The sequence below is a fragment of the Lissotriton helveticus genome, chromosome 10 (assembly GCF_964261635.1).
Source record: "Lissotriton helveticus chromosome 10, aLisHel1.1, whole genome shotgun sequence".
NCBI classification, from domain to species: domain Eukaryota; kingdom Metazoa; phylum Chordata; class Amphibia; order Caudata; family Salamandridae; genus Lissotriton; species Lissotriton helveticus.
The window spans coordinates 656,335,188-656,359,868 of NC_136071.1; the positions used below are offsets into that span (position 1 = coordinate 656,335,188).

General features: G+C 45.8%; 1 protein-coding gene across 2 annotated transcripts in view; it reads right to left on the reverse strand.

The window, feature by feature from the left end:
- The window catches only part of LOC144784432 (multidrug resistance-associated protein 1-like), a 1,651,426-nt gene that overhangs the window by 852,234 nt on the left and 774,511 nt on the right, over positions 1–24,681 (reverse strand). For both annotated transcript variants that reach the window (XM_078663183.1, XM_078663184.1), the window contains exons 16-17: positions 17,481–17,607; positions 4,863–5,039 (exon numbers count right to left, since the gene is read on the reverse strand). In XM_078663183.1, coding sequence (XP_078519309.1) covers positions 4,863–5,039; positions 17,481–17,607 — 304 coding nt within the window. The remainder of the gene's footprint in view (positions 1–4,862; positions 5,040–17,480; positions 17,608–24,681) is intronic.

Here is a 24,681-nt window from a genome sequence, read left to right on the forward strand (position 1 = left end):
GCCACATTACTACGAAGTGATCGGTTTGCTAAATATGATATTTCCTTCCCTGAGCAAGCACTTAATACCGCTGTGGATGCTTACCCTATGCTCAACAAAGAGGATCTGAGAACAGAATTAACTGTACTGTATGGAATGCATGTATACCGGCAGGCCACTACTGCAATTTCTTTGCTTGCTTTAATTCTGAACCTTAACATGGAAAAGACACTAACAGAAACAGTGACTTTACTAAAAAATACTCATCACCACACCGATGACAACAGCAGAGGCGGAACTTTGCTTTTCCGCTTTGAATAGAATTAAAACATTCCTGAGAAATACCATGATTCAGGAAAGGCTGAATGCCTTAGCGATGCTTTCTATAGAGAGTGACTTAGTTAAAAGAATACCAGACTTTATGTTCAAGTCATTGAGAAGTTTGATCCATGAAAAACAGACGTGCTGATTTTAATTACAAAAAGTGAACAATATTTAAATGCTGCTAGTTTGCGTCTTGTTTATTTGTTTGTTATTAAAATACATCTGTGAGGTACTCAGCAATGCAGATGAATAAGCAGCTACCTATGTTATATGACACCACTTTCTTAATGTAATAACTGCACTTTCACAATTGCTTTATTAACCTTCCTGCTTTCACAACATTTGCTTGAAAATGCACCATTTGTCCACTCTTTTTTCAAAATTTTCTCGGGGGGGAAATCCCCCCGAACCCTCCTTAAGGGGGTTCGGGCTCGCTACGGTGCAGTATGATTATCTTTTTACGCCTCACCACTTTCAAATGTCACCAGCCGCAGGGTATCGGCATAGTCTGTCTCTAACGTCTGAATGTCCTTTTCTACCATTGTCAGCTGTTGTCTAATATCTCTGAGAATTCCTGCGTGTTTACTTATACAGTGACCTCTTATAGTTACTTTGAAAGCCTCCCACACTGTCCTGTGGCTCTCCACCGACCCTGTGTTTATCTGGAAAAAGTCCTCTATGCCTTGTCGCAGTCCCACGCGGAACACCTGGTCTTTTAAACCTCGGGTCGGAGTCTCCATGTGAATTGTCTCAGAGTGTGAGCGGGTACCTCCAACACAAGTCTCACCGGGGAATGGTCCGACAGAGTTTTAGGCAGATGGTCCACTGCCGTGGTCCACGTGCTTACCTCTTTTGTAGTGAGCCAGTAATCTAATCTCGACCACGTGTTATGTGTCAATGATGTGCATGTACCTTCCCTACGCCACACATCCACCATGTCCCATTCCTGCATTCCGTCTACTATGGCCCTGACCGCGCGTCTCCCGTGTCTGTCCGCCCCTGCGGCTTTATCTAGTAGTGGGTCCAAGCATGTGTTGAAGTCCCCCCCCCATATCATTGCTTTTGGATTAGTTTCCCGGATCTTAGACCAGATAGTGTCATAAAAAAGTGGCTCGTCCGTGTTTGGTCCATATGTCGTGATGATTGTAATGTCCGTGCCTCTGAAGTTCCCCCTGAGTATGATGTATCTCCCCTGGTCGTCCGTGATCGTGTTAATTAGGGTAAAAGGAGTGCTGCGCTTGACCAAGATCAACACTCCTCTGGCATAGTTAGAGTACGAAGACGCCACTCGGAACTGCGCCCATCGGTAGCCGATTCAGCACTCTCTTTGAGGTGCAATGTGTGTTTCTTGAATGCATGCTACGTCAACTTTATGCCTGTCTAAATAAGCCAGGACTTTTCTGATTTTTCGCGGGTCCTGTAAGCCTCTTACATTCCATGACAAAAGAGTCAGTGTTCTAACCTGCTGCATCATGTCTACCACAATGTACATTTAAACAGTTAGCTGCATCTGTGTTCGTCATACATTTCGATCCTGTAATATCATTTAACCGACACGTGGTGTCTCTATATGCCGCCCGGTGATTTTCAACATTATCCTCTCCTCCCTTTCCCCTCCCACTTCGCCTAAGATCCCAGGACGAAGTCAACACCCACAACTCCGCTATGTGTCTCCATCCCCTCCCTGCGTGCATAGCATCGAACATTTCCCCGTTTTTGAAACTTTGTGAAGTACACAGGTGGGCAGAAGTAGCCTGGCCCGAACCCCCTCTACCGAAGCGCCCAGAGGGGTGCCCTTCCTATTAACATGGGAGTGCACTGTATCTGTGGACCCTGCATCTCTTTTCACAATCTTAACTTGTATCCCATAATAGTTCGTACAGTTTATCATATAGACAGTCATGGTTTGTCTGTTTCCCCAATATCTGAACTAACGCGGCCACTCTTCGGAGCCTCCGGCGTGCGTGTGTCTCAAAATAGTGCGGTCTCCGAACGTTATAAGGTGGTAGTTGTTCCCATGCACCATCCAACTGCAGAGAAATCCAATGTCTACCCCAGTAGTGGGGGTATCACCAACTGTGTTCCTCTGTGTTTTTTTCATACGGTCTGACCAGGCATCTTATTCCACATCAGACATCGGCCCTTGATCTTGCTGTCTGTCTCTAGGCGAACGTCTGCGTTCTCCCTTCGGTTTACTGAGCTGCAAGTATTTGTAGAGATCTTTAGGATCATTGAACACCTTCACTGATCCTTCATCTGTGATCTTTAGCCTGGCAGGGTACAGCATTGCATATGGGATTTGCAGTTCTTGTAGTTTCTGCTTCCCTTGTATGTATTTTTTCCTCGCTTCCTGAACAGACTGGGTGAAGTCGGGATAGAGAGCTATATCCATGCCCTCGTGTCACAGGGCTCCCCGTTCCTGGCTTTCTGTAATGCTGTGTCACGGTCGCGATAGTTCAGTATTTTCGCTATAATGGGCCTTGGCCTGGAGCCTACCGGTGGCTTCGGGGCGAGGGACCTATGGGCTCTTTTAATCAGGAAGACCTCCGAGAATGTTTCTCTGCCCAGCAGTGTGATCAAGAGCTGTTCCACATACTTTTCCATGGGGCCAGTATTTGTGGTTTCTGCAATGCCCATAATCCGGAAGTTACTCTGCCTAGAACGGGCCTCCAATTCTTCTGTCTTAGCAATCAGCGCGGCAAGTTGTTTGTCTACACCGGATTGCTTTGTGGTAATTTGAGTATTCACATCCTCCACATCTGTAATCCTGCGTTCAGCCATGTCTATTCGTTCTGTGTGCCTGTCCAGCCGCTCCGACATGCGATCAACCCTGTGTGTAAGGTTGTCTATTTTGCCATATATGTTCGTCAGTGCTGTTTGGATGGTGATGAACATCAACTGTACACTGTTCGTCGCATGTCCGCCTGCAGCGTACGTTGACTGCGAAGCTGTCTGGGCTGTCTGGGCGTCGACGCCATCTCGTTCCTGTACTTTTTTTGGACTGTTCAAAATAGATTTTCGGCTGATTTTTGTCAGGTTTGCCCATCTTGGTTCTGCGCTGACTCGCTGCTTCCGATGCGCACAATATCTGCCTTAGCACCGTGTATAATTGTGATAACTCGGGTGGCAGTTCCAATGGCCATGTCCGGCTTGATAGTGTCTGCTGTTTGCTATCATCCGATTTCGTTTTTCTGTGCCAGACCTCTTGTGCGTGCTGTTTTCGGAGACGCCGATCGAGGCTTACTCGTTGGTATGACCGTCAGCTCACCGCTAGCGTGTCTTGATTGCCCCACCACTCCCTTGGCCGACGCCTCACCATGTAGGCCGTCTCTCCACCTTGTCGTATCCCCCGTGCTGTAGCTCTTGTCGGAGCACTACGGGCAGCCGGCTAGTTCTTCCGTGTGCGCCGGCCCGCATGAGAAATGGCGGCTATCTGTCGCTCGGGTGCATGCGGTGGTATGACGCCTCATCACACCCTCACAATCGCCACGTCTTCCTGTAGTGCCCTGGGGCATGGTGCCGATCTTGTTGTCAATACTCGAGCTTAACACCACAGTTCGCCGCCCTCTTTGGTCCGTAGCGGTAGGCGGGGCCTCCGCTGCCCGAGTTGCGTGCTGTGCGTCTCGGCTTGGCCTTCCACTATAGCCCGGTGCCGCTCCTGGGGTGTCTCGGCGTAGGCCGCGGCAAGTTGCCTGCTCTAATGGCGAGATTCCTTCCGTCAAAATCTGTCCATTTCTTCGCCGATTGTTGGAGACATATCAAGTGATGTATGCCTTGCAATTATTTAGCGCAGTTTCCACGTTTTTAGTGCAGGATGAGGATGATGTTGGCGGGCCCCCGGAGGAGCTCGTTCACCGTGCGGCAATTTCGTTCCGTGGCTAGCTCCGCCCCCCTACGATTTGAAATGTTATACAGCGTTCCATCTTGGTAGCTCCAGAGAAGGTTTGGATTCTCTGACACGCATTAAAAATGAAATAAAAAGACAGAAAATTGCATCATTGTGAATTAAACCACACAATTTAAGTGGAAATGAAAAGTGAATAAGCCATTGAAGGATGTCATTTCCGTCAATGCTTTGGGACCACTGTGAAGAGACACCTGCACCAAGCATTGGCATAGCCAATAGGTCTCGCTTTTGGGACATCAGTATTTAGTTATGCAGCACAATATCCTTGGGGCAACATCAACTGTTGCATGGCTAAACACTTATAAGGTCCCAAAGGCGAGACCTATAAGCTATGCCAATGCTTGTTATGAAAGTCATTAAGGGCATTTGCAAAGATATTATCTATATTCTTATGGAACAGAGTTTATCACTATAACTGCGTTTTGTTGTTAAATATCCTACTATAGGTACGTACATTAAAAGATTTGAAAAGTGCTTTTAATTGGTTGCCATGTAGGAACCTTGATACAAAATGGTGTAAGATGCCTGCAGTGAAAATAGTCCGTTAAAAGCAACCGTGAAAGTAACCTGAAAAATCGCCAGATCTACATTACGCTCCATTGTCTTGATTCAAGTGCAGTATACTTTAATTCCGCTACAGTACTACAGATACCTTTTCTCCTATTTCTGTTCTGTCACCAGAAGGAAGAATCTCTAGATCAGGACGAAGGGCACAGGCATCAACCACGCGCTTGTACAGTCCCTCTGAAAGGTCACGCCCAAAAACAATGTTGTCTTTCAAAGTAGCATTCAGTATCCAGGCTTGTTGAGGAACATAAGCAACGGAACCCTTCAAATAAATGAGAAAGAGCAGTTAGGGAAGGAACAAAAAATGATGTACATTTTTAACTTGTTTGCAGCCAAAATAAAAAATTTACTCATCTTTGGTAACACTCAATCAGGTGGATACTCTAAATACAGATACCTCATCTTCTGAATATTCTCAGGCACCAAACAGAATTTGGATTTTATTTAAAGAAATTGCATCTGCGGGACGGTAAGTGTCGCCATCAGAGTCCATGGCAGCTTAGTACTGTCTCCAGAAGTGAAAGCGCAGGGCACGTCTTTTTGAAAAGCCTTTGTTTCTGCACTGCCTTCTTCTTAGAACTATTTACAACAAGGGGTGGTGAGGGACAGAGTCTCTGAATTAAGCAGAATACTCTCACCCTGTCAAGAGATCAGGGCTAGATCCAACACCGTTTTTTAGCTCACTGCACCATCCCAGTTTCAGAACCTGGCTGTATACAAATTAGTCTGTTCCTGTCCCAGTGCATGATGGGAACAGGGCAAACCAAACTACAAAAGCCAATTCTTACACTGGGAAGGAAACAAGCTTCCGGGGACCGGTTTCTGGCATTACAGCCGTCTTCGGCCCGGCTTGCTTGAATCCTGATGGTGCAATGAGCAAGGGACTCATGTCTGAGTATACCCTTCCACGCTTAGGGTGGACAAAAATATTTACAACAAGGGGTGGTGAGGGACAGAGTCTCTGAATTAAGCAGAATACTCTCACCCTGTCAAGAGATCAGGGCTAGATCCAACACCGTTTTTTAGCTCACTGCACCATCCCAGTTTCAGAACCTGGCTGTATGCAAATTAGTCTGTTCCTGTCCCAGTGCATGATGGGAACAGGGCAAACCAAACTACAAAAGCCAATTCTTACACTGGGAAGGAAACAAGCTTCTTAGAACTGGCAGACCCCACAAAAAGTTGGTAATCAGCTTGGTAGTCTCTGGGACACACTGGAATGCTAGAAACAGATTTCTTTGAAGCCTCTCTTCCTCCTTAGAGGGTGGTAGCAGAGAGAAAAACAAAAAACATTGGGAACCAATGGACTGGCCCACGTGGTAAGGTGATAAAACCTTTGGCAGAAATTAGGCACATGTCATCCACACCAATAAATGAGAAGAAAGTGATGTATGGGGATTCACTGATGGCGCCTGCAGTTCACTGATGAAGCATGCAGAAGCAACTATGAAAAGAAACACCATCTTGAGCAGTTGGAGAGAACATCTTTGTATGGTCTCCAAAGATGTGCACATTAGACATGCAAGGACCAAGCCAAATGTCGTTAAGGCATATAAAAATGTGTCGGTGGAACAAGTATGTCAGTCAATTGAGAAATCTCATCACAACTGGTGACCTGAATAATGAAGGTTGAATGGGCAAAGACAACACAGCCGATCTATCACCTTTAACTGTGCCGATTGCAAATCCTTAAATAGGATAGACTTAACAACAGATCCAGAAAATTCCATTTAACTTGACCTGTAGAAGATCAAGTGGACAATGTTCACAGCAGGTCCTCCATCAATGGTAGAGACTGAAAATAAGGCATATGCTCAGGCTCAACAGATCAGGGCTCGACACTTCTGGCTCAATGTGGAGCTATCATGATTAGCGGACGTCAGTCCATCTTGATCTTCAGAACTCCGAGCAGGAGATAGAATGGATGGAAAGGTGCACAGGAGCCCTTAACATCACTGCAGATGGAATGTATTACCTAGATATTATCGAAAAGATCAAGCCAGACCAACCCAACAGAGTGAAGACGCCTGAGCCACCTCCGGATAAAGATGAGGAGAGGAGAGGATGTTGTGTACCGGCTAGGGCGTGTGACCTCAATTTTGGAGACCCAGATTAGAGTCTCGGCAATGACGAACAACATGCTCTGATTCTGGGCCAATCACTTAATCCCCTTCGTGCCTAACAAAAAATTAATGTGTCCTTGTGTAACGCAACTAGCGCTAATGTAAAGCGCTCTGATAACCGATACCTTCAGGTAAAGTTTAGGCAATATATAAAACTTCAGGGGGAAAAAGATGCCAATCTTGGTGTGACAGTTGATAGCTGCCAAGCTTGTCCGCCCTGGTTCTGAGCGAGCTTACCAAATAATGGGCCACTAGGTATATCCCTGATAGTGCAGAAATTTGCAAAGCGCCTCCTGGCACAAGGTCCAAATCTCCACACCACCCTGGTTGTTGCAGTACCACATGGTGGCCATGTTGTTCTTAAGGACCTGAACTGACCACCCCTTGATAGATGGGAGGAAGACCTTCAGTGTCAACTGAATGGCATGAAACTCAAGAAAATGGATGTGGAGCTTTCAGTCAACTGGGGATCATGGACTCCGATTTTCACTTCACCCGAGAGACCAACCCAATAGAATACTTCTGTCCCTCTTGTGAGCCCTGGATGGGAGAGAGAAAAGGTATGCCACATGATTGGCTGGTGTTCACCTGCCACCGCTGAAGGTCCCAGGCTGTCTCCTTCAAGTTACAGGTGCTGTCCCCATGCAGAAAATATGCCCACTGTAAGAAGAGGTTCCACAGAAAGGCCAGCATGTGCCAATGGACAAGGACCAGTAGGTTGAATGAGGTGAGGAATCCAACAAACCTCACAACCGTCCACACAAGAACCAAGGGTAGATCTCGAAACATGCTGGAATTGCTACAGGGGTGGGAAAGCCGTGACTGTGTCCAGGATGGCCTCCATGAAGGGAATCTTCTGTCAGGTGTCAGAAGAGACTTCTGCATGCTGATGGAAAATACCAAAGTTGAAAGAAGAATGACCATTCTCTGGTGGTGGTGGTCTGTAACAGACTGTAGTAAGCCTACATTCAGCAGCCAGTAGTTGAGGTATGGATATAGATGTAGTCTCAACCTGCACAGTTGGACTGCAACCAGATCCATAATTTTCGTAATCACCCAAGGGGCAAACATAAGGCTCAAGTGTACACTAGCAAACTGGAAATGCTTGGGCATCACTACGAATCGAAGGTGGAATCTGTGAGACTGCAGGACACATAAATGAAGTATGCAAGCTGCAGGTCAACCATCCATACACCAGAACCAGGAGAGGGCCTGGGCTAGAGAAAGCCTCTTGAATTTGCCCTTCCACAGGAAGGGATTTAAGGCGCAAAGATCCCAAACTAACCTGAGCCCTCAATCTTTGCTAGGCATCAATAAATAGCGCGCTTCATCATTTTCCTGATCCTTATCCTCCCTATGGCCCCATGGCATAACTTTTGAAGTTTAAGTAAAAACAAGTGGGATGTATGGAGGGAGGGGGTGGTGGAGAAAGGAAAATGCTACTTACTAGTATGCATCTGTTCTTGGCATGTAGAGCTGCATTGTAACACACTGTGCATAGATGGCCACCTAGTGTTGGGCCCGGATGTTTGCAGTTTGTTTTTGTTGTAGAAAAGTCTTTGGAAGTCACAGGACAGGGAACTCGTCCTTTGGAACATACTGTGCATGGGCATCGGCTCCATCCCCAGATTGTTTTCCGCCATTAGGGAAGTGATGGAGCTGTACAAGAAGTAGTGATGTCCATGTGATTTGTATCTAATTAAGATAATACTAGAACAGATAAAGGCAGCTGGGGAGGCGGGTGGGCGTGTGCAACTCTGCAGCTCTACATGTCAAGAACAGATGCATACTGGTAAGTAGTATTTTCTGTTCGAGGCATATGAGCTGCAGATTACACACTATGCATAGATTGTATAGCAGTACCCACCTTTAGTGGAGAGTACCCGTATCTGTTGCAGTTGTGTGAAACAGAGTTTTTAGTACAGCCTGGCCCACAGTGGCTTTTTGTTTAGTTTGCACATCTACACAATAGTGTTTTGTGAATGTGGGCGGTGTAGACCATATAGCTGCTTTGCATATATCATCTAGGGGAATGTTCCCTAAGAATGCCATTGAAGCCCGTATCTTCCTTGTAGAATGGGCTTTTGGAGAATTTATTAACGTGCGTTTGGCTTTCTGTTAACATTTGTATGCATTTAACAATCCACCTAGCTATCCCATATTTTGATATGGGGTTGCCTTTATGTGGTGTTGAAAAAGACACAAAAAGTTGTTTAGTTTTACGAAAAGTGTGTGCCCTTTCGATGTAGTATAGTAATGCTCTTTTGACATCTAAGGTCTGTAGAGCTCTTTCTGCGATGGTTTGTGGCTGCGAGAAAAATACTGGCAGCTCAACAGATTGATTTAAATGGAATGGTGAAATTACTTTTGGATGGAATTTAGGATTAGTACATAGAACCACTTTGTTATGATGCATTTACAGAAAAGGTTCTTGAATGGTAAATGCCTGTAGTTCACTAACTCTTCTGAGAGAAGTAATAGCTACTAGGAAAGCTATTTTCCAAGTTAGGAATTGCAATTCACATTTATGTAACCGTTCAAAGGGTGGTCCCATTAACCGTGTGAGAACAATGTTTAAGTTCCACACTGGTGAAGGTGGCGTTCTGGGAGGGATTATTCTTTAGAGTCCTTCCATGAAAGCTTAAATAGCGGGTATTCTCAAAGGAAATAGATGTTGTCTATTTTGTAAATATCCTGCAATGGCAGCAAGGTGTAGTCTGATAGACGTGTAGGCTAAATTACACTTTTGAAGGTGTAATAGGTATCATATGATGTGTTGAATAGAAACATCTAAAGGATTGATGTGGTTGTTTTGACAGTATTTCACAAACCGTTTCCATTTAGCAGCATAACATGCTCTAGTAGTGGGATGTCTAGCTTCTTTAATAACGTTCATACATTCTGGAGGAAGGTTGAGGTAACCAAACTATGACTTCAGGAGCCAGATCGCTGGGTTGAGCTGAGCTGGGTCCGGGTGTCTGATCTCTCCATGGTTCTGTGTTAATAGGCGTGGAGATCGGCTTAGTTACTGGTGTGGTACCACAGATAGTTGCAGCAGCGTGGTGTACCACGGTTGTCTGGCCCAAGTTGGAGCAACTAGAATGAGTGTTAGGGAATGTTGCTGTAGCTTGCGTTCCACTAACAGAAGTAGTGGGAGAGGAGGAAAAGCGTACGCAAATTTTCCTGACCAGTTCATATCGCATTGCCTTTGGACAGCAGGTGTGTATATCTGGCGGCGAAGTTGGGAAATTTTGCGTTTTCGTGGGTGGCGCAGAGGTCTATCTGAGGCTGTCCCCACATTTGAAAGAACGGTTGAACTCTTTGCGGAATAAGTTCCCACTCGTGGATCTGCTGTGTCTGTCGACTTAGCAGATCTGCCATGGTGTTTTGTACTCCTGGAACGTGTTGGGCTAAGAGGAAGCTCTTTAGTGGTATAGCCCATCTCCATATCTGCTGTGCTAACAGAGCTGCAGAGTGTGTGTTCCCCCTTGTTTGTTTATGTAGTACATGGCGTCATATTGTCTGTGCGGACTAAGAAAGCTTTGCCTGATACTGGTTTTTGGAATGCTTTTAGGGCTAGAAAAACAGCTAGTAACTCCAAGTGGTTGATGTGGAGTAACTTTAGTTGCGGTGTCCACCTGCCTTGCATGGTGTGATGCAGTAGGTGAGCTCCCCAGCCGGAGAGCGATGCATCCGCTGCCATGATTATTTGAGGAACTGGCTCTAGAAACGGTCGTCCCTTTCAAAGGTTTTTGGTGCTCCACCATTGCAGAGAGCGATGAGTCAGACTGTCTACCAACACTAGGTCTGTTAATTGACCACAAGCCTGTTTCCATTGGCGTGCAAGGCACTCTTGAAGTGGAAGCATTTGCAGTCTTGCATGAGGTACTATAAATATGCAAGATGCCATCATTCCTATGAGCTGCATGAACACTCAAGCTGGAAGCGAGTGTTGTAGTTTGAATCTTGTTAGGAGAGTTTGTACACTTGTTATCCTGGCTGGAGAGGGATAGGCTAGTGTTAGTTGGGTGTTTATTGTAGCACCGAGATATTGTTGTATGTGCGAAGGTTGCAGATGTGACTTAGTGTGATTTACTGTGAATCCCAAGTTGTGGAACATTTGAATGGTAGCGTGAGTGTGTTGTACACACTGGCTGTATGAGCTGGCTTTTATGAGCCAGTTGTCTAGGTATGGGAAGACGTGAATATGCTGTCTTCTTAAGTGTGTTGCTACCACTGCTAGGCATTTGGTAAACACCCTTGGTGCTGTTGTGACTCCGAATGGGAGCACTTTGAACTGGTAGTGCTGCCCGTCCAGCACAAATCTGAGATATTTTCTGTGCGCTGTGTGGATAGGAATGTGAAAGTAGGCTTCCTTGAGACCTAGAGTGACAAGGAAGTAGTTTTGTAACAGGAGCGGAAGGACTTGTTGGAGTGTGACCATATGAAATTGATCAGACTGTATGTAAATGTTTAGAGGTCTAAGGTCTAGAATAGGTCTTTCCGTCCTTCTTTGGGATTAAGAAATATAGGGAGTATACTCCTTTGTTTTGCTGATGCATTGGGACTATTTCTATTGCATTTTTGTGCAGGAGGGATATCACTTCCTGCCTGAGCAGTGACAAATGTTCCTGTGACATTGGACGCTGCCTGGGTGGTATGTTTGGGGCCGTGGATGCTAGTTCTAGACAGTAACATCTGAATTATTTGAAGCACCCACCTGTCTGATGTGATGTTTTCCGAGGCTGGTAAGTATTGTTGTAGTCTTCCACCGACAGGAGTGGAATGGGGCGGGGGGAGGGGAGTCACGGGGCAGGGGTAGAGGCAGAGCGGGAGTTGTTCTTTTTACCTCTGCCCTTATTGCTGTTACCTCTGTAACCACCCCTTTGGTAGCCCCTACTATAGGTGGATTGTGTGGGGCCTTTGTACGAGGTAGAATGTGTGTCTGAAGAGTATCCCCTGGTGGCACCTCTGTAAGATGAGCGGCAAAATGAACGTCTGGGAGCCTGCGACTGCAGGGCTCCCATAGATTTGGCCGTATGTATCCTTTTTCATCTTTTCAAGGGATACATCTACGTTGGGTCCGAATAAGTGTTGCTCATCGAAGGGTTGGTTAAGTATAGCACTTTGGACTTCAGGTTTGAACCCTGATATGCGTAGCCAGGCATGTCTACGCAACAAAACACTGGTGTTAACTTCTCTGGAGGCAGTGTCTGCTGCATTAAGTGCACAACGAATGGAGGTGTTTGTAATATTTTTCCCTTTTTGGGATAAGCTCATTTGCTCTATCTTTGTACTTATCAGGGAGGTGCTGCATTAACGATTCTAATTCGTCATAATGTGCCCTGTCATATCTTGCCAATAATGCTTGTGTATCGGCAATACGCCACATGTTTGCTGCTTGAGACGCAGTTCTTTTCCCCGATGCGTCAAGGAGCTTAGACTCTTTATCTGGTGGGGGAGCTTCACCTGATGTTTGTGAATTTGCTCTTTTGCGTGCATTGGAAACCACAAGCGAGTCTAGTGGTACTGGGCCTTTAATATATGCTGGGTCTGAAGGGGCAGCTTTATATTTCTTCTCTATTCGTGGGTTTATGACCAGAGTTCTAACTGGGTCTTTAAAGACTTCAAGAGCATGCTTAATCACTACTTTAAGCATGGGTAAAATGGATGAGGATCTTTGTGCATTATCAAAGGTATCCATTAGGAAGTCTTCATCTACAGGGTCTGTATGCATGTCCACCCCATTATACTGCGCAGCTCTGTGTACTAATTGATTGAAGCCCATAGTGTCTTCTGGTGGGGAAGGCCTAGAGAGGTATATGTCGTCCTGAGGGACATTTGGGATGTCTGGGGTGTTATAATCATCCTACAGGTCAGGAGAGCCTGGTGGAATAGATGGATCATCTGCATTACCCCATATATCATCAGAGCCATCATCCCTGTTGTCATCATCTGGTATGATAGAGGATGTAGGGGAATGTTGTGGTAGGGGCACAGGTAGTGATGGCATAGGTAGGAGAAGGGGAAGGAACTCTTAGAGGATAGGTAGCCATGTCCTCCTTTTTTGGATGAGGAGCCGGTGCAGGTGTATCTAGTGGTCGTTTTTTTTTTTAACTTAGAGTTAATCGACCAGTGATTGGATCTTTAACCAGAGTCTTTTGTGCAGGGTCTGGGTGAAATAAGCCCCTCTGCAAGAGGCCGATCTTGTGGAGCGGAGGGAGGTTTCGGCACCCAAGTAGCTTCATTTGTTTTTTTGGCAATGTCTTTAACAGGAGAAGCATGACTCTTTTTTGGATCCGATGATTTTCTCGGTTCGGGTGCATTTTTCGGATCAGATTTTTTTTTCGGTTCCGGTGGTCTTTTTAAATCCGAAGCATGTTTGCTTGGTTCCGACCTGGGTTTCGGTGCCGAGGGACTAGCGGTATGCTTCGGCGCAGATTGTTTAGATGCCGGCGTGGTAGGTGATGTTGTCTTTTTCGGTGCCGGTAGGTGTGCGCCGGCACCGTGGGGAGGCCGACTCGAGCCACAGTCGCCGGAAGGCTTAGCTAGCTTCTTAGCCGGGCCTGGAGGTGGGGCATTAGAAGCAGAAGCTGCATTTTATGCCCAGGAATTTGCCACCAGTACCAACCGCTCAAAACTGATTTTTAAGGTACTGAAGGACCTAATGAAAAATAGATCCTCAGCAGAGGCGATTTGCACAGACTCACACTGTGATAAACTGGCCTCTTTTTTTGTGGAGAAAGTGGAAAAAATATATCACGGGTTCGACACACTCCACCAGGATCGAGAAGCCACTGTCTCTGATACATTGGATCATGAGCCTCTGGCTATCTTACCTGAATTGTCGGTTGAGGCTTTTGACAGACTCAGCCTCAAGGTCAAATCAGGTTCCCCGGCGGACCCGCTGAAGCCTGCCTTCATTAATACACTCTCCCCGCTGTGTCGTAATCCCATACTGGATCTCATTAATATGTCCCTGTCTTCTGGAACTGTACCCGCGGCCTGGAAGCAGGCAGTGGTTACCCCCATATTAAAAAAAGCAAATTCTGACCCCCGACTGCCAGAAAATTACCGACCTATCTCCCTGTTGCCGTGGATTGCCAAGGTAACAGAAGCGCATGTCAACTCGGTTCTGTCCGAGCATCTGGCTTGCAACCAGATCTTGGACCCCAGCCAGAATGGATTTAGGTCAGGACACAGTACCGAGACGGCACTACTTTACATCTTGGAACATCTTCGCCAGGTACTTGACATGGGTCATACCGCAGCGCTTATATTATTAGATTTAAGCGCTGCTTTCGATACTGTGTCCCACCAAATACTTATCCAGCGCTTACAGGAGGCGGGAGTGACGGATGTCGCTCTCCAATGGTTCCGGTCCTTTCTGGCTGATCGTACTTTTAAAGTGGCTATACCACCTGGCCAATCCACTACTTACCCCCTGAAGACGGGGGTTCCTCAGGGATCTTCACTGAGCCCGACTATATTTAATCTCTATGTGAAACCGTTGGCTGGTGTCGTCAAACAGTGGGGCCTTACGATGGCCTCATATGCGGACGACACACAGCTAGCGGTGACACTTAGCGGAGACCCCGAGGTAGCAGCTTCGAGATTCCGTGCGGGTCTCTTGGCAGTAGCAAGCTGGCTTCGCACCAACTGCCTCCAGTTGAATGCCACCAAAACGGAGGTATTGGTTCTTGGGAAGCAAGCTGAGCTATGGGGTAATCAGTGGTGGCCGTCAGAGCTTGGTGTCACACCTATTCCAGTGGCTGGAGTGAGAAATCTAGGAGTCTGGGTAGACTCTGCACTTTCCTTCAAGGACCACACCATGAAGGTGGCTGCCACATGTTATGGAATACTGCGTGGTATTAGGCCAGTCTTGAAGTACTTTGATCCCCCTACCAGACAGCTCGTAGTTCAGGCCTCAATACTATCTAGGCTGGACTACGGTAGCTCACTGTTGTTAGGGGTGAATCAAGCGGAGGCCTCTAGGCTCCAAAGAGTACAAAATGCCGCGGCACGAGCCATTGTGGGCCTTCCCAGACACTGTTCGGTGTCGGGCACCATCATGGCCTTGCATTGGCTCCCGGTCAGACAGCGAATCAAGTTCAAGGCGCTGTGTCTGGCCTTCAAAATTTTGAAAACTTCTTCGCCACCGGCACTTGTTACTCTGCTTACACCCTATGTGCCATCGAGATCTTTAAGATCGGAGGGTCTCCATTTGGCTGTCTGCCCACGCTTCAGGTTGAGCAGGATGGGTGGCCGTTCTTTTAGGGTTCTAGCGGCTGGCCTATGGAACTCGCTACCAGTCCACATTCGTGCTCTTGAGGATATGTTTGCCTTCAGGCAGGCCATTAAAACTTTCCTCTTTCCAGTTTCTGGCTAATCTTTTTAGTGTGTTATGTTATAGCATCTGTCAAAGCGCCAGGACGCCCCTTTGCTGGGGCAGCTGTGCGCTCTAGAAATTTTAATAACATAACATAACATAACATAACAGTGTCTCGGTGTGCACCTGAGCCCGAGGGCGAGGGTGTGACCGGAGACTTCTTTGGGTGTGTCGAGGAAGGGTCGGGTTCGACGGTCTTACTTACGACCCGCTGTGTTGGAGTGATGCCCTCGACTTCGGAATCTTCTGCCTCAGAGTTGCTGTCGACGCAATGTTGTTCTGGGACGTCGACGTTCTCTGCGAAGATGTCGTCTGGAATCGGAGCTGAAGATAGAGCCATTGTTCTCCTAGCTCTTCGGTCCCGGATCGTCTTCTTGGAGCGAAAGGAGGTACAAGAGGAACAGTCTCTGGCCTCGTGCTCCGGGGAGAGGCAAAGGTTACACACCTCATGAAGGTCGGTGTGGGGAAACTTCGACCCACATTGAGGACACTTTTTAAATGGCGTCCTTTCCATGAGCTGGAGTCGAGGCCTAGTTAGGCCCGAAGGCAGTCGTCGACGACCGGATTCGAAATCTTCGATGTTGTAGAGTAGCGTCGACTGGAAACTCGTTCGAAACTAAATTCTGGAAGCTGGTGGGGACTGCACGTCAAAGGAAATCTGTTCCAACACAGAGCGCTGGAAACACATCCGAGCCCGGTGGCGGAAAAAAACAAACTGGGGATGGTGCCGATGCCCATGCACAGTATGATCCAAAGGAGGAGTCACCTGTCCTGTGACTTCCAAAGACTTATCTACAACAAAAACAAATTGCAAACATCCGGGCCCAACACTAGGTGGCCATCTATGCACAGTGTGTAATCTGCATCTCATATGCCTCGAACATAATGTAACCCCTCTTGATATTATGTTACAACCCTCGGGCTGCAAAAGACAAAATGACTTATTTTGCCCTATACTGGCCGAGCATGGCCACAGGCGGGCAAGTCAAAGAAGCTTTGTAGCCACTGGGGCAGGTGAGGAGGATGGAGTGTGTTGTCCTTGCTGGTGTTCATGACTACGTCCCCAGGTGCCACGAGAAGTTTTATCTGGCTGCTGCATGGGCTGAGAAGGTTGTCTTGAGAAGCAAGTTTGGCCCTAACAAGTGTCCACTGAATTTTCTGTACGGTTGGTGGAGCCGATAGGCTGCGGAGAGTAAGCCTAAGGATCAGGCTGTAACACAGTGATCCTCAAAGTACTCCAGATCAGTCTCAGACTTTGCCTCCGAAAAGTCTGGAACCATCAAAGGGCATGGAAGAGGCCTGAAGACGTCAGTTGCGACAAGTCAAGGGCCGTTAGGTGCAAGTACAGTTGGGGGCTCCTTTGGCTGCACAGGGTCCAAAGTATGCCGGAATCGCTATGAACATGAATATTTGCACCATGGCCTCTGAAGGTCTTTTTCTGCAGCAGGGTTGATGATGGCTCAGGTAACACAAAGCGCTCCGGGACCGGTTTGGAATTTGTTCCGATTCGGATAATGCCTGCAAAGTCAGATCTTTGTAGTGTCAGCTGTACAGCGTCTCTCCTGTGAGGGACAGAGATGAGTCCTGCTTGGCCTTTTTGCACTTATGTCACTACTTGAGCTTCAAGCAAACCAAAGCCTTGGAGGGAGGCTGTTAGGTGTGCGCAGTCTTTTCTTAGTGTGAGATTGGTCCCCCTTCTGTGTGTTGTGCGATGCAGTTTTTGCTCCCTAACAGTCTTCGCATGCATCAAGGTGCGTTTGACCAATGACAGTCACGACTGGAACCTAGAAACTAAAGGCAAATGTGCATATCCATGACCAACATTTGCATTTTATAGTCATGGCCTTTGTTCTTGAGAGCAAGAGGACAGGCCAGTGCTTATATACAGCTCTGCACTGCCACTTCGAGACAGTACAAGGCTACCGCAAGTCCAATGTCACCACCCAACACCTTTCAAAAGGTAAATAATCAAGAGTTCAAAGAATCCATCAGAAAGAAAAAAAATTGTTTAGTGGTTAAAATGTCAGTTCACTTTACAGGAATACAGAAATTGACTACACTTTGAAAAAGTTCAGAAAGTTGCATGTCTACAGTACTGGCTATATGCAATTGAATGAAAAACTGCCTTCCATGGGTTTATAAATGGAATGTCAAAAGGAACAAAAATAGGAATGTTTAGACGCAAGTCTACCTTAACAGCAACAAAACCATTCATTTTCTCCATTTCACCAAGCAGCGCTGATAAGAGGGAAGACTTTCCACAGCCAACTTGCCCAACAACAGCAATCAACGAGCCCTCCGGAATAGTCACATTAATTCTGAAAGTTAACATGCACAAAGTTCAGTTTTTCTACATGGCAGAAAATACATGTTAAAATAAAGTAACAATCAAAATGGCATGTTTACAACCAATTACAACAGAATTATTAATTAAGGTGTGTGCACATGCAAACCTTACATGTTTTTGTGGCTAGTGACCATGGGAAAATATATTTGTGACACTAGCTAATAAAAAAAATTGTATATTCAATATGCAGCTATAAAAAAAGACCAGGAAGAGGAACGCGCTTGGATACTACATAATCAGTCCTGAATTATGATTTAGCATCAAATCGGAACGAATATGTTGATCACACAATTTAGGGAAATTTGATCTCATTTGCCTCATCCTCTGTCCTAAATCATCATTGTGGTGAGTCATCTGAATAAAGAGAGACTTAATGCACTGCCGGTTAAGGATTTTTGGGGCACTGGGCAAGACCTTTTGGGGCCAACTGTAAACTTTAGCCTGCATTGTATTTATTTAGTGTTTTATAGAGCGTGAACGCGACCAGTTAGGGTATCAGAGCGCTTTACAAGGATAACAAGTTAGTTACAAGATTCCGAACAGGCGATCATGAGAACATTTTGACGGACTAACAACTTATTTACAATGAGTAGGAATCAGTGATCATGAATACACTTGAGGGAGATCAACAGATGTTAGCAGGAGCAGAGGAAGACTGCACAGCACCAGCCCCTTAAAGTGACAGTGATGTATGAATGATACAAAAGGAACAGCAACAACCATGATACAAGAATCGCATATGTTACATCAATGAAGTCAAGACCAGCTTACACAGGTAGAGTTCAAGAAGAGAGCAATAGCATATTGCTAGGCCGCTGAGCTGTATATGCGCTGAAAGTGGTTATGGAAGGAATTTGCCCAATTAGGAAAGTATTGGCTTCTTTTTTGAATCTTGACAAAGAAGGTATTCTTCTGATGTTAGGCGGCAGCGAGTTCCAGATTCTAGGTGCTGCCCCAGAGAAAGCTCAATTGTATGTTTTCTTCTTCCGGAAAAGCGGTGGTTTCAGAACAAAATCCCTGGCAGACTGGGAATGCCTGCCTCCTCCGGATACCAAAATTGTTTGAGCAAGATACACCGGAGATTTAGTGTGTAACGCTTTGTGTGTGATACAGGTCAACTTGAGTTGGATTCTGGCTTCGTAAGGAAGCCAGTTCAGTGCCTTCAGGTGCGGTGAGATGTGGTCGAATTTTTTTTGAACCTGTTAAGAGTCCTGCGGCTGCGTGGAGACAAGCTTCTAGGGGAGCCTGTTGAGATCTTGGGTAGGCCAGAGACGGTGGGGCATCGTATTCAATCCTAAAGAGAACTAATGCCTGTATTGTCATTTTAAGGTCTGATGTATCTAGGAATGGTTTCAGTTTTCTCAGGTAGCTCAGTTGAAATCTTGCATTGGCTAGTGTGTTGATGGGGGCTTGCATGTTCAGGTTCTTGTCCAGTGTGATTGCTAGTGATTTGGCTGAGTCCACTATGGTCGGGGTGCAGTTCAGCGCGGTGATCGATTTTGTCCATTCAACTATGTCAGTGGAACTTTTAGGAGGGAAAAATAATACAAAATTCAGTTGTTTTGCACATTAAGTTTGAGCTGGTTGCTAGCAAGCCATTGAACAGCCAGCTTTAGAGCCTCGTTCATTGTTTTGATCTCCTCTAGGGATGAGATTTTGATGTAGATCTGTGTGTTATCTGCATACATGTGGAAAGAGATGTTGGTGATGCACAGTATTTCAGCTAACGGTTCCAGATAGAGGTTAAAAAGAGCTGGGGAGAGAGATTTATTTATTTATTAATAATATTTAATAAAGCGCGAACAATTGCCCGTGGGCGTCTCGGCGCTATTACTACTGCAAACTTCTCCACTGTTGGGTTTCTAACAATTATTGATTAAACAACCATGTCTTCAGTTGTTTCCGGGAATGACATGAGAGAGGGGCTGGCCCTGATGAACTGGGGGAGTGTATTCCATAGTTTTGGGGCTGCAACCAGAAAGCGGCGATCTCCCCAAGTGACCGACTTGGTACATGGTACCACCAGTTCATTAAGAGTGGATGAACGGAGTGGTCTTGATGGGCAGTATGGTATTAACTGATCTCTCAGAAACTGAGGTGCTTGTTGGTGCAGTGATTTATAAACTATACACAATGTTTTGAATTTAATACGGTTTCCAATGTGGAGCCAATGATAACTTCTGATTGTATCACCTATGGGTTTATACCGGGGGGTACCCGAGAGAAGTCTGGCCGCCGCATTCTGTACAGTCTGCATTTTCTTGATGACTCTAATCTGGGCATTGGCAAATAAGCCATTGCAGTAATCTAACGAAGATAAGACTAAGGAACTTACCAACGTTTTGCCTACACTCTTCGGAAGAAACGGAAGAATTTTTTTCACCAATCGGAACTTATGGAACGCTGAAGTAGCAGTCTGATTGGCATGGGCAACAAAATTAAGGTCATTATCAAAGACAACCCCCAGGTTCCTTACCTTGGAAGCTGGGTTCGGCAAACTTCCAAAAGATGATGGCCACCAGACGGGGGACCAACTAGGAGATAGATGTCCGAAGGTTACCACCTCCGTTGTTTCGGAGTTAAGTTTTAAACAGTTTACGGACATCCACTGTCCAATTGCCATCATGCCTGTTTTGAAACCCTCTTCCACTTTTTCTCCATCATTTTTGATAGCTAGAACCAGCTGTGTGTCATCTGCGTATGAGGTAAGGTTCATCCCGTGTGCTTTGATGGTTTTAGCTAGGTCCGACACATAGAATGTTAAATAGTGTCGGACTGAGGGATGAACCTTGAGGTATCCCACACGGCAGAGACAAGTTAGCCGATTGGTATGGTCCGAGTGTCACTGCTTAAGATCTATCGGTCAAAAAAGAGGCCAATAGGTTCTTAGCTGTCCCTTGAATACACATTTTTTCGACACGGTCGACCAAAATTTGATGGTCGACCGAGTCAAAAGCTGCTGAAAGGTCCAATAACACCAGTAGTGCTGAGCCTCCTTGGTCTCGGATGACTCTGATGTCATCGGCAGCCTTAATCAAAGCAGTTTCTGTTCCATGGAACTTGCGGAACCCAAATTGGGTCTCGTCAAGTTGGTGATGCTCCTCTATAAAAGCTGCTAACTGGGTATTCATTGCCTTTTCTACAACCTTTGCCAGAAATGGAAGATTGGCAATAGGCCTGTAGTTTTTCAATTCTGTTTTGTCTAGGCAAGGTTTTTTTAGAAGGGGTTTCAGGAGGGTTTTTTTTAACGAGCTAGGATAAATACCTGTGCTGAAAATGGAGTTACAAATTTGTGTAATAGCCGGAATCAAAGAATCCATGATAGGGGAGAGGGTTTTCAATGGACATGGATCCAAAGCAGACCCTGATTTAAAAGTGCTTACAATATCTCTGGTTTGGATGTCTGTGATTTCAGCAAACTGAGTAAATGCACTGCTAGGAGAAGAAAGGTGTACAATGTTTGTACTATGATTAGCATTGGAGGAGAAAGCTGAGTATATGTCATTCACCTTTGTGAAAAAGAATAATGCTAACGCATCACAAAAGAGTTGTGAGGCAGGGGGATTAAGATCAGGTGTATTTTCTACTAACTGCTTTGTGATGTCGTATAATTTCTTATTGGAGTTTATTGCACTCTCTATTTGCTCACTAAAGTATTTCTTTTTGGCATCTATAATCATGGCTTTGTACTGAGCCAACATCTTTTTATAATGATTTTTACTTTCTTCATCATAACTTTTTCTCCAATGTCTTTCCCTATTCCTGCAGAGTTGTTTCTGCTTCCTTAATTCCTCAGAAAACCATGGGGCTGAGGGGGCTTTCCTATTTCTGGTTATCAATTTGAGCGGAACCAGTTCGTTAATAGCCTGACCTAACCAATCATGGTATTGCTTGGTGGCGATATCAGGATCCTTAGAGTCGGTTTAGTACTGTCAAGTAAAAGTTTAAGGCTTGGATTGTTAATTTCTTTCCAAGCCCTAAATGGTTCACGACTAAGAGGGAGTATCCTAGTGATAGGGACCTCTTTAGTTATAATTGAACCTAGGACTACATGATGGTCAGACCAGGGTATAGGGAGAATATTGGTTATCTGGATATCTTCTAGATTAGAGAATATACCATCCAATGTATGCCCTGCATCGTGAGTGGGCCGGTTCACCAATTGAGTGAGCCCCAGGATTTCCATATCAGACAAAAGAGAAAGTGTGTCATTATCATCAATTTTCTCTAAATGGAAATTAAAATCCCCATGTACTGTTAATGACTCCTCAATTGCCAGCGATTCCAAAATAGAGCCGAATTCAGAGAGGAATCCGGAGCGTACTCCCGGCCGTCTATATAGCAGCAGTCCACTGAAGTTGTACGTGGGGGATAGATAAATATCAAATTGCATTGCTTCGCAGGTGAGCGAGGGTATCGGTGAGGTCCGAATGCTATACATATCTCGAGCTATTATAGCTATCCCACCTTCTCTTTTGCCCTGTCTATCATTTCTATGGACTTTAAATCCATTTGGGACCGCAATCACAAGGTCTGGATCGGACGCCTTGTCCATCCATGTCTCAGTCATAAACAAAATATCTATATTCCTATCTCTGACTAAATCTGATATTTATTGTCTGTGCTTTCCTAACGAACGAACATTCGTAAGCGCTATTACCGTCTTTTTAGAATGTTTCTGTATAATACCATGAATTGTGTTATTCATTAAAGGTATGGTAGCCTTACAGTGCAGGCATTCCAGAATGAGAGTATCTACGGTAGACCCTAGGTTATACTTGGTGCATTTATCTGTGGGGGATGGACGAAGGTCAGTTAACATAAGTGATGAATAGGTAAGGTGGCGAGCTATGCCATAAGGTCCAGGGGTTGTGGCCCTCGGCCCGGTCCCGGCGCGGACGGGCGCAGACGGGCTTGCCTTTGGCGCGCCGCTGGCACGCCCGCTGCGCCCACCCGCTGCGCGGACAAATGGGCATTTTTTTTATACTGTGTGGAGATGGGTGGGAGGCGTCCTGCAACTGGACCGCCAACCCTTCCTCCCAACAAGATGGCGCCCACAGCCTTTACCCCGCGTAGTCAGCGCCCTAATCGGCTGCGCCGGGGATGGTGGAAGGCGTTTGCAGCAAGCCTCGGTGCAACGCAATTCTTGCACTCGAGTGTCCCGTTAGTGTGGCAAATAAAACGGGCTATTAAAATATTTACAATTTTTAAAATAAGCTTTACCAAAATACAGGGATAGATTTGTAGATCCCCCGGCTTCCGCCTCAGGGGAGAAATAAGCAAAGTCCTGTGCCGAGTGAGCACCTCCCCTTAAGTATGAGGGAGGGCGGGAGGCGTCCTGCAACTGGACCGCCAACCCTTCCTCCCAACAAGATGGCGCCCACAGCCTTTACCCCGCATCGTCAGCGCCCTAGATGGTGGAAGGCGTGTGCAGCAAGCCTCGGTGCAACGCAATTCTTTCACTCGAGATGAACCTTGGGGGACTCCGATCGTAATCAGAGGAGATAATTTATTTCGATTGACTAAATCTTTGGGAGCGGTTCCACAGAAAATATTTAAACCATTCGAGGATGGTTCCCCCTAGTTCCCACCCTATTTTCAAGACTTTCTAGTAACTTCTCATGGTTAACTGTGTCGAACGCCGATGATGGGTCCAAAAGAATTGAGACGCGTTTTGCATTGGTCTAGAGCTTGGAGGGCGTCATCTACTATACGGAGAATAGTAGTTTCAATACTGTGATCTGGCCTGGAACCAGAGTGGCAATTGTCTAGCAGGTTGAATTTGGTGATGTATTGGCTAAGTTTTTGTTGCACACATTTCTCAAGTACTTTTGCTAGTAGAGGAATATTGGATACAAGTCCGAAATTGTCCGGTTCAGTGTGTTTTTTTTTTTTAAATGGGAATGACTTGACCAGCTTTTAAAGAGTCTGGTATGGACCCTTGAGTTAGGAAAGCATTGAATACTGTAGTCCAGGTATGATAAATTGTTTGGTTGTGGACAAGAAGTTGGAGGGGAGTAGTTGTTCGGTTTTATGGATGACAGAATATTTGAGAAGATATGGTCGTCATAAGTCAAAGGTAGTCTAGTGAGCTTGGTTTTTGGGTACTGCCTGGCGGAGGTGAGTAGAGACATTGGATTGCGACACCAAAGGAAGAGAACGGACGCTAGCGGTGGAATTCAGCTAGTTTCCCAAAGAGTTGATTTTGGCTGCAAACAAGGAGAATTCATGATAGTTTATTAGGGATTTTGTTTCTTTAGAGGTTTTTGCCACTTTGCTTGATTGCGGTTTTGCCATTTCAAAGAGGTTACGAGGTCTTTTCTTGGCATTCTCCAGTTTCAATCGAAGGTACTCTGTTTTTTAATTGCGAATGCTCTTGTACGCATTTCTGGTCTTTGAAAAGTTTTAGCTGGGGGGAGGAGGGGTGCAGTCTCCAGTTCCTTTCTGTTACCGGAAGATTTCTCCTTTTCTTGTTTAGAGTCCTACTGAAACAGGGATTTTTGTCTTTAACCTGAATTCTTTTTGGTTTTAATGGGGCTAGAGAGTCAATTATATCAGACATTGTTGAGTTGTAGTGCTCTGTGAGTTCACTAACATTTGATTGCTTGGGGGAGGGGTGGGGGAGATGCTTCTCGCATCGTGCTGCCAGCTTCTCATAGTCTTGGTCTTTTGTGTCCCTAAGCCAGAGTTTCGGTTTCGCTAATTGCACCAATCTTTCCTTATGTACGCCCGGTATTAGAAAGGTAATAGCGTGGTGGTCTGACCAGTCACAAGGAGCAATTGAGGTTAGCCTGACCGCATTTACATTGAGATGATCCAATACAGTGTGGAGCCTTTCGTTTGAGTTGGTAGAGTGCAGGCTTGAGAGACTGGTCTCCTAGGAAATCTTTTAGGATGTTGACCTGAATGTCATTAAGGTCGTTCCAGTGAATATTAAAGTCTCCTAGGAATATATCATTGGAGTAGGGGGCATTTGCTGTAATTATTTCCATGAGGTGGTAGAAGGTGTGCAGTTTGCACAATTGATTAGAGTCGTTATCTATGG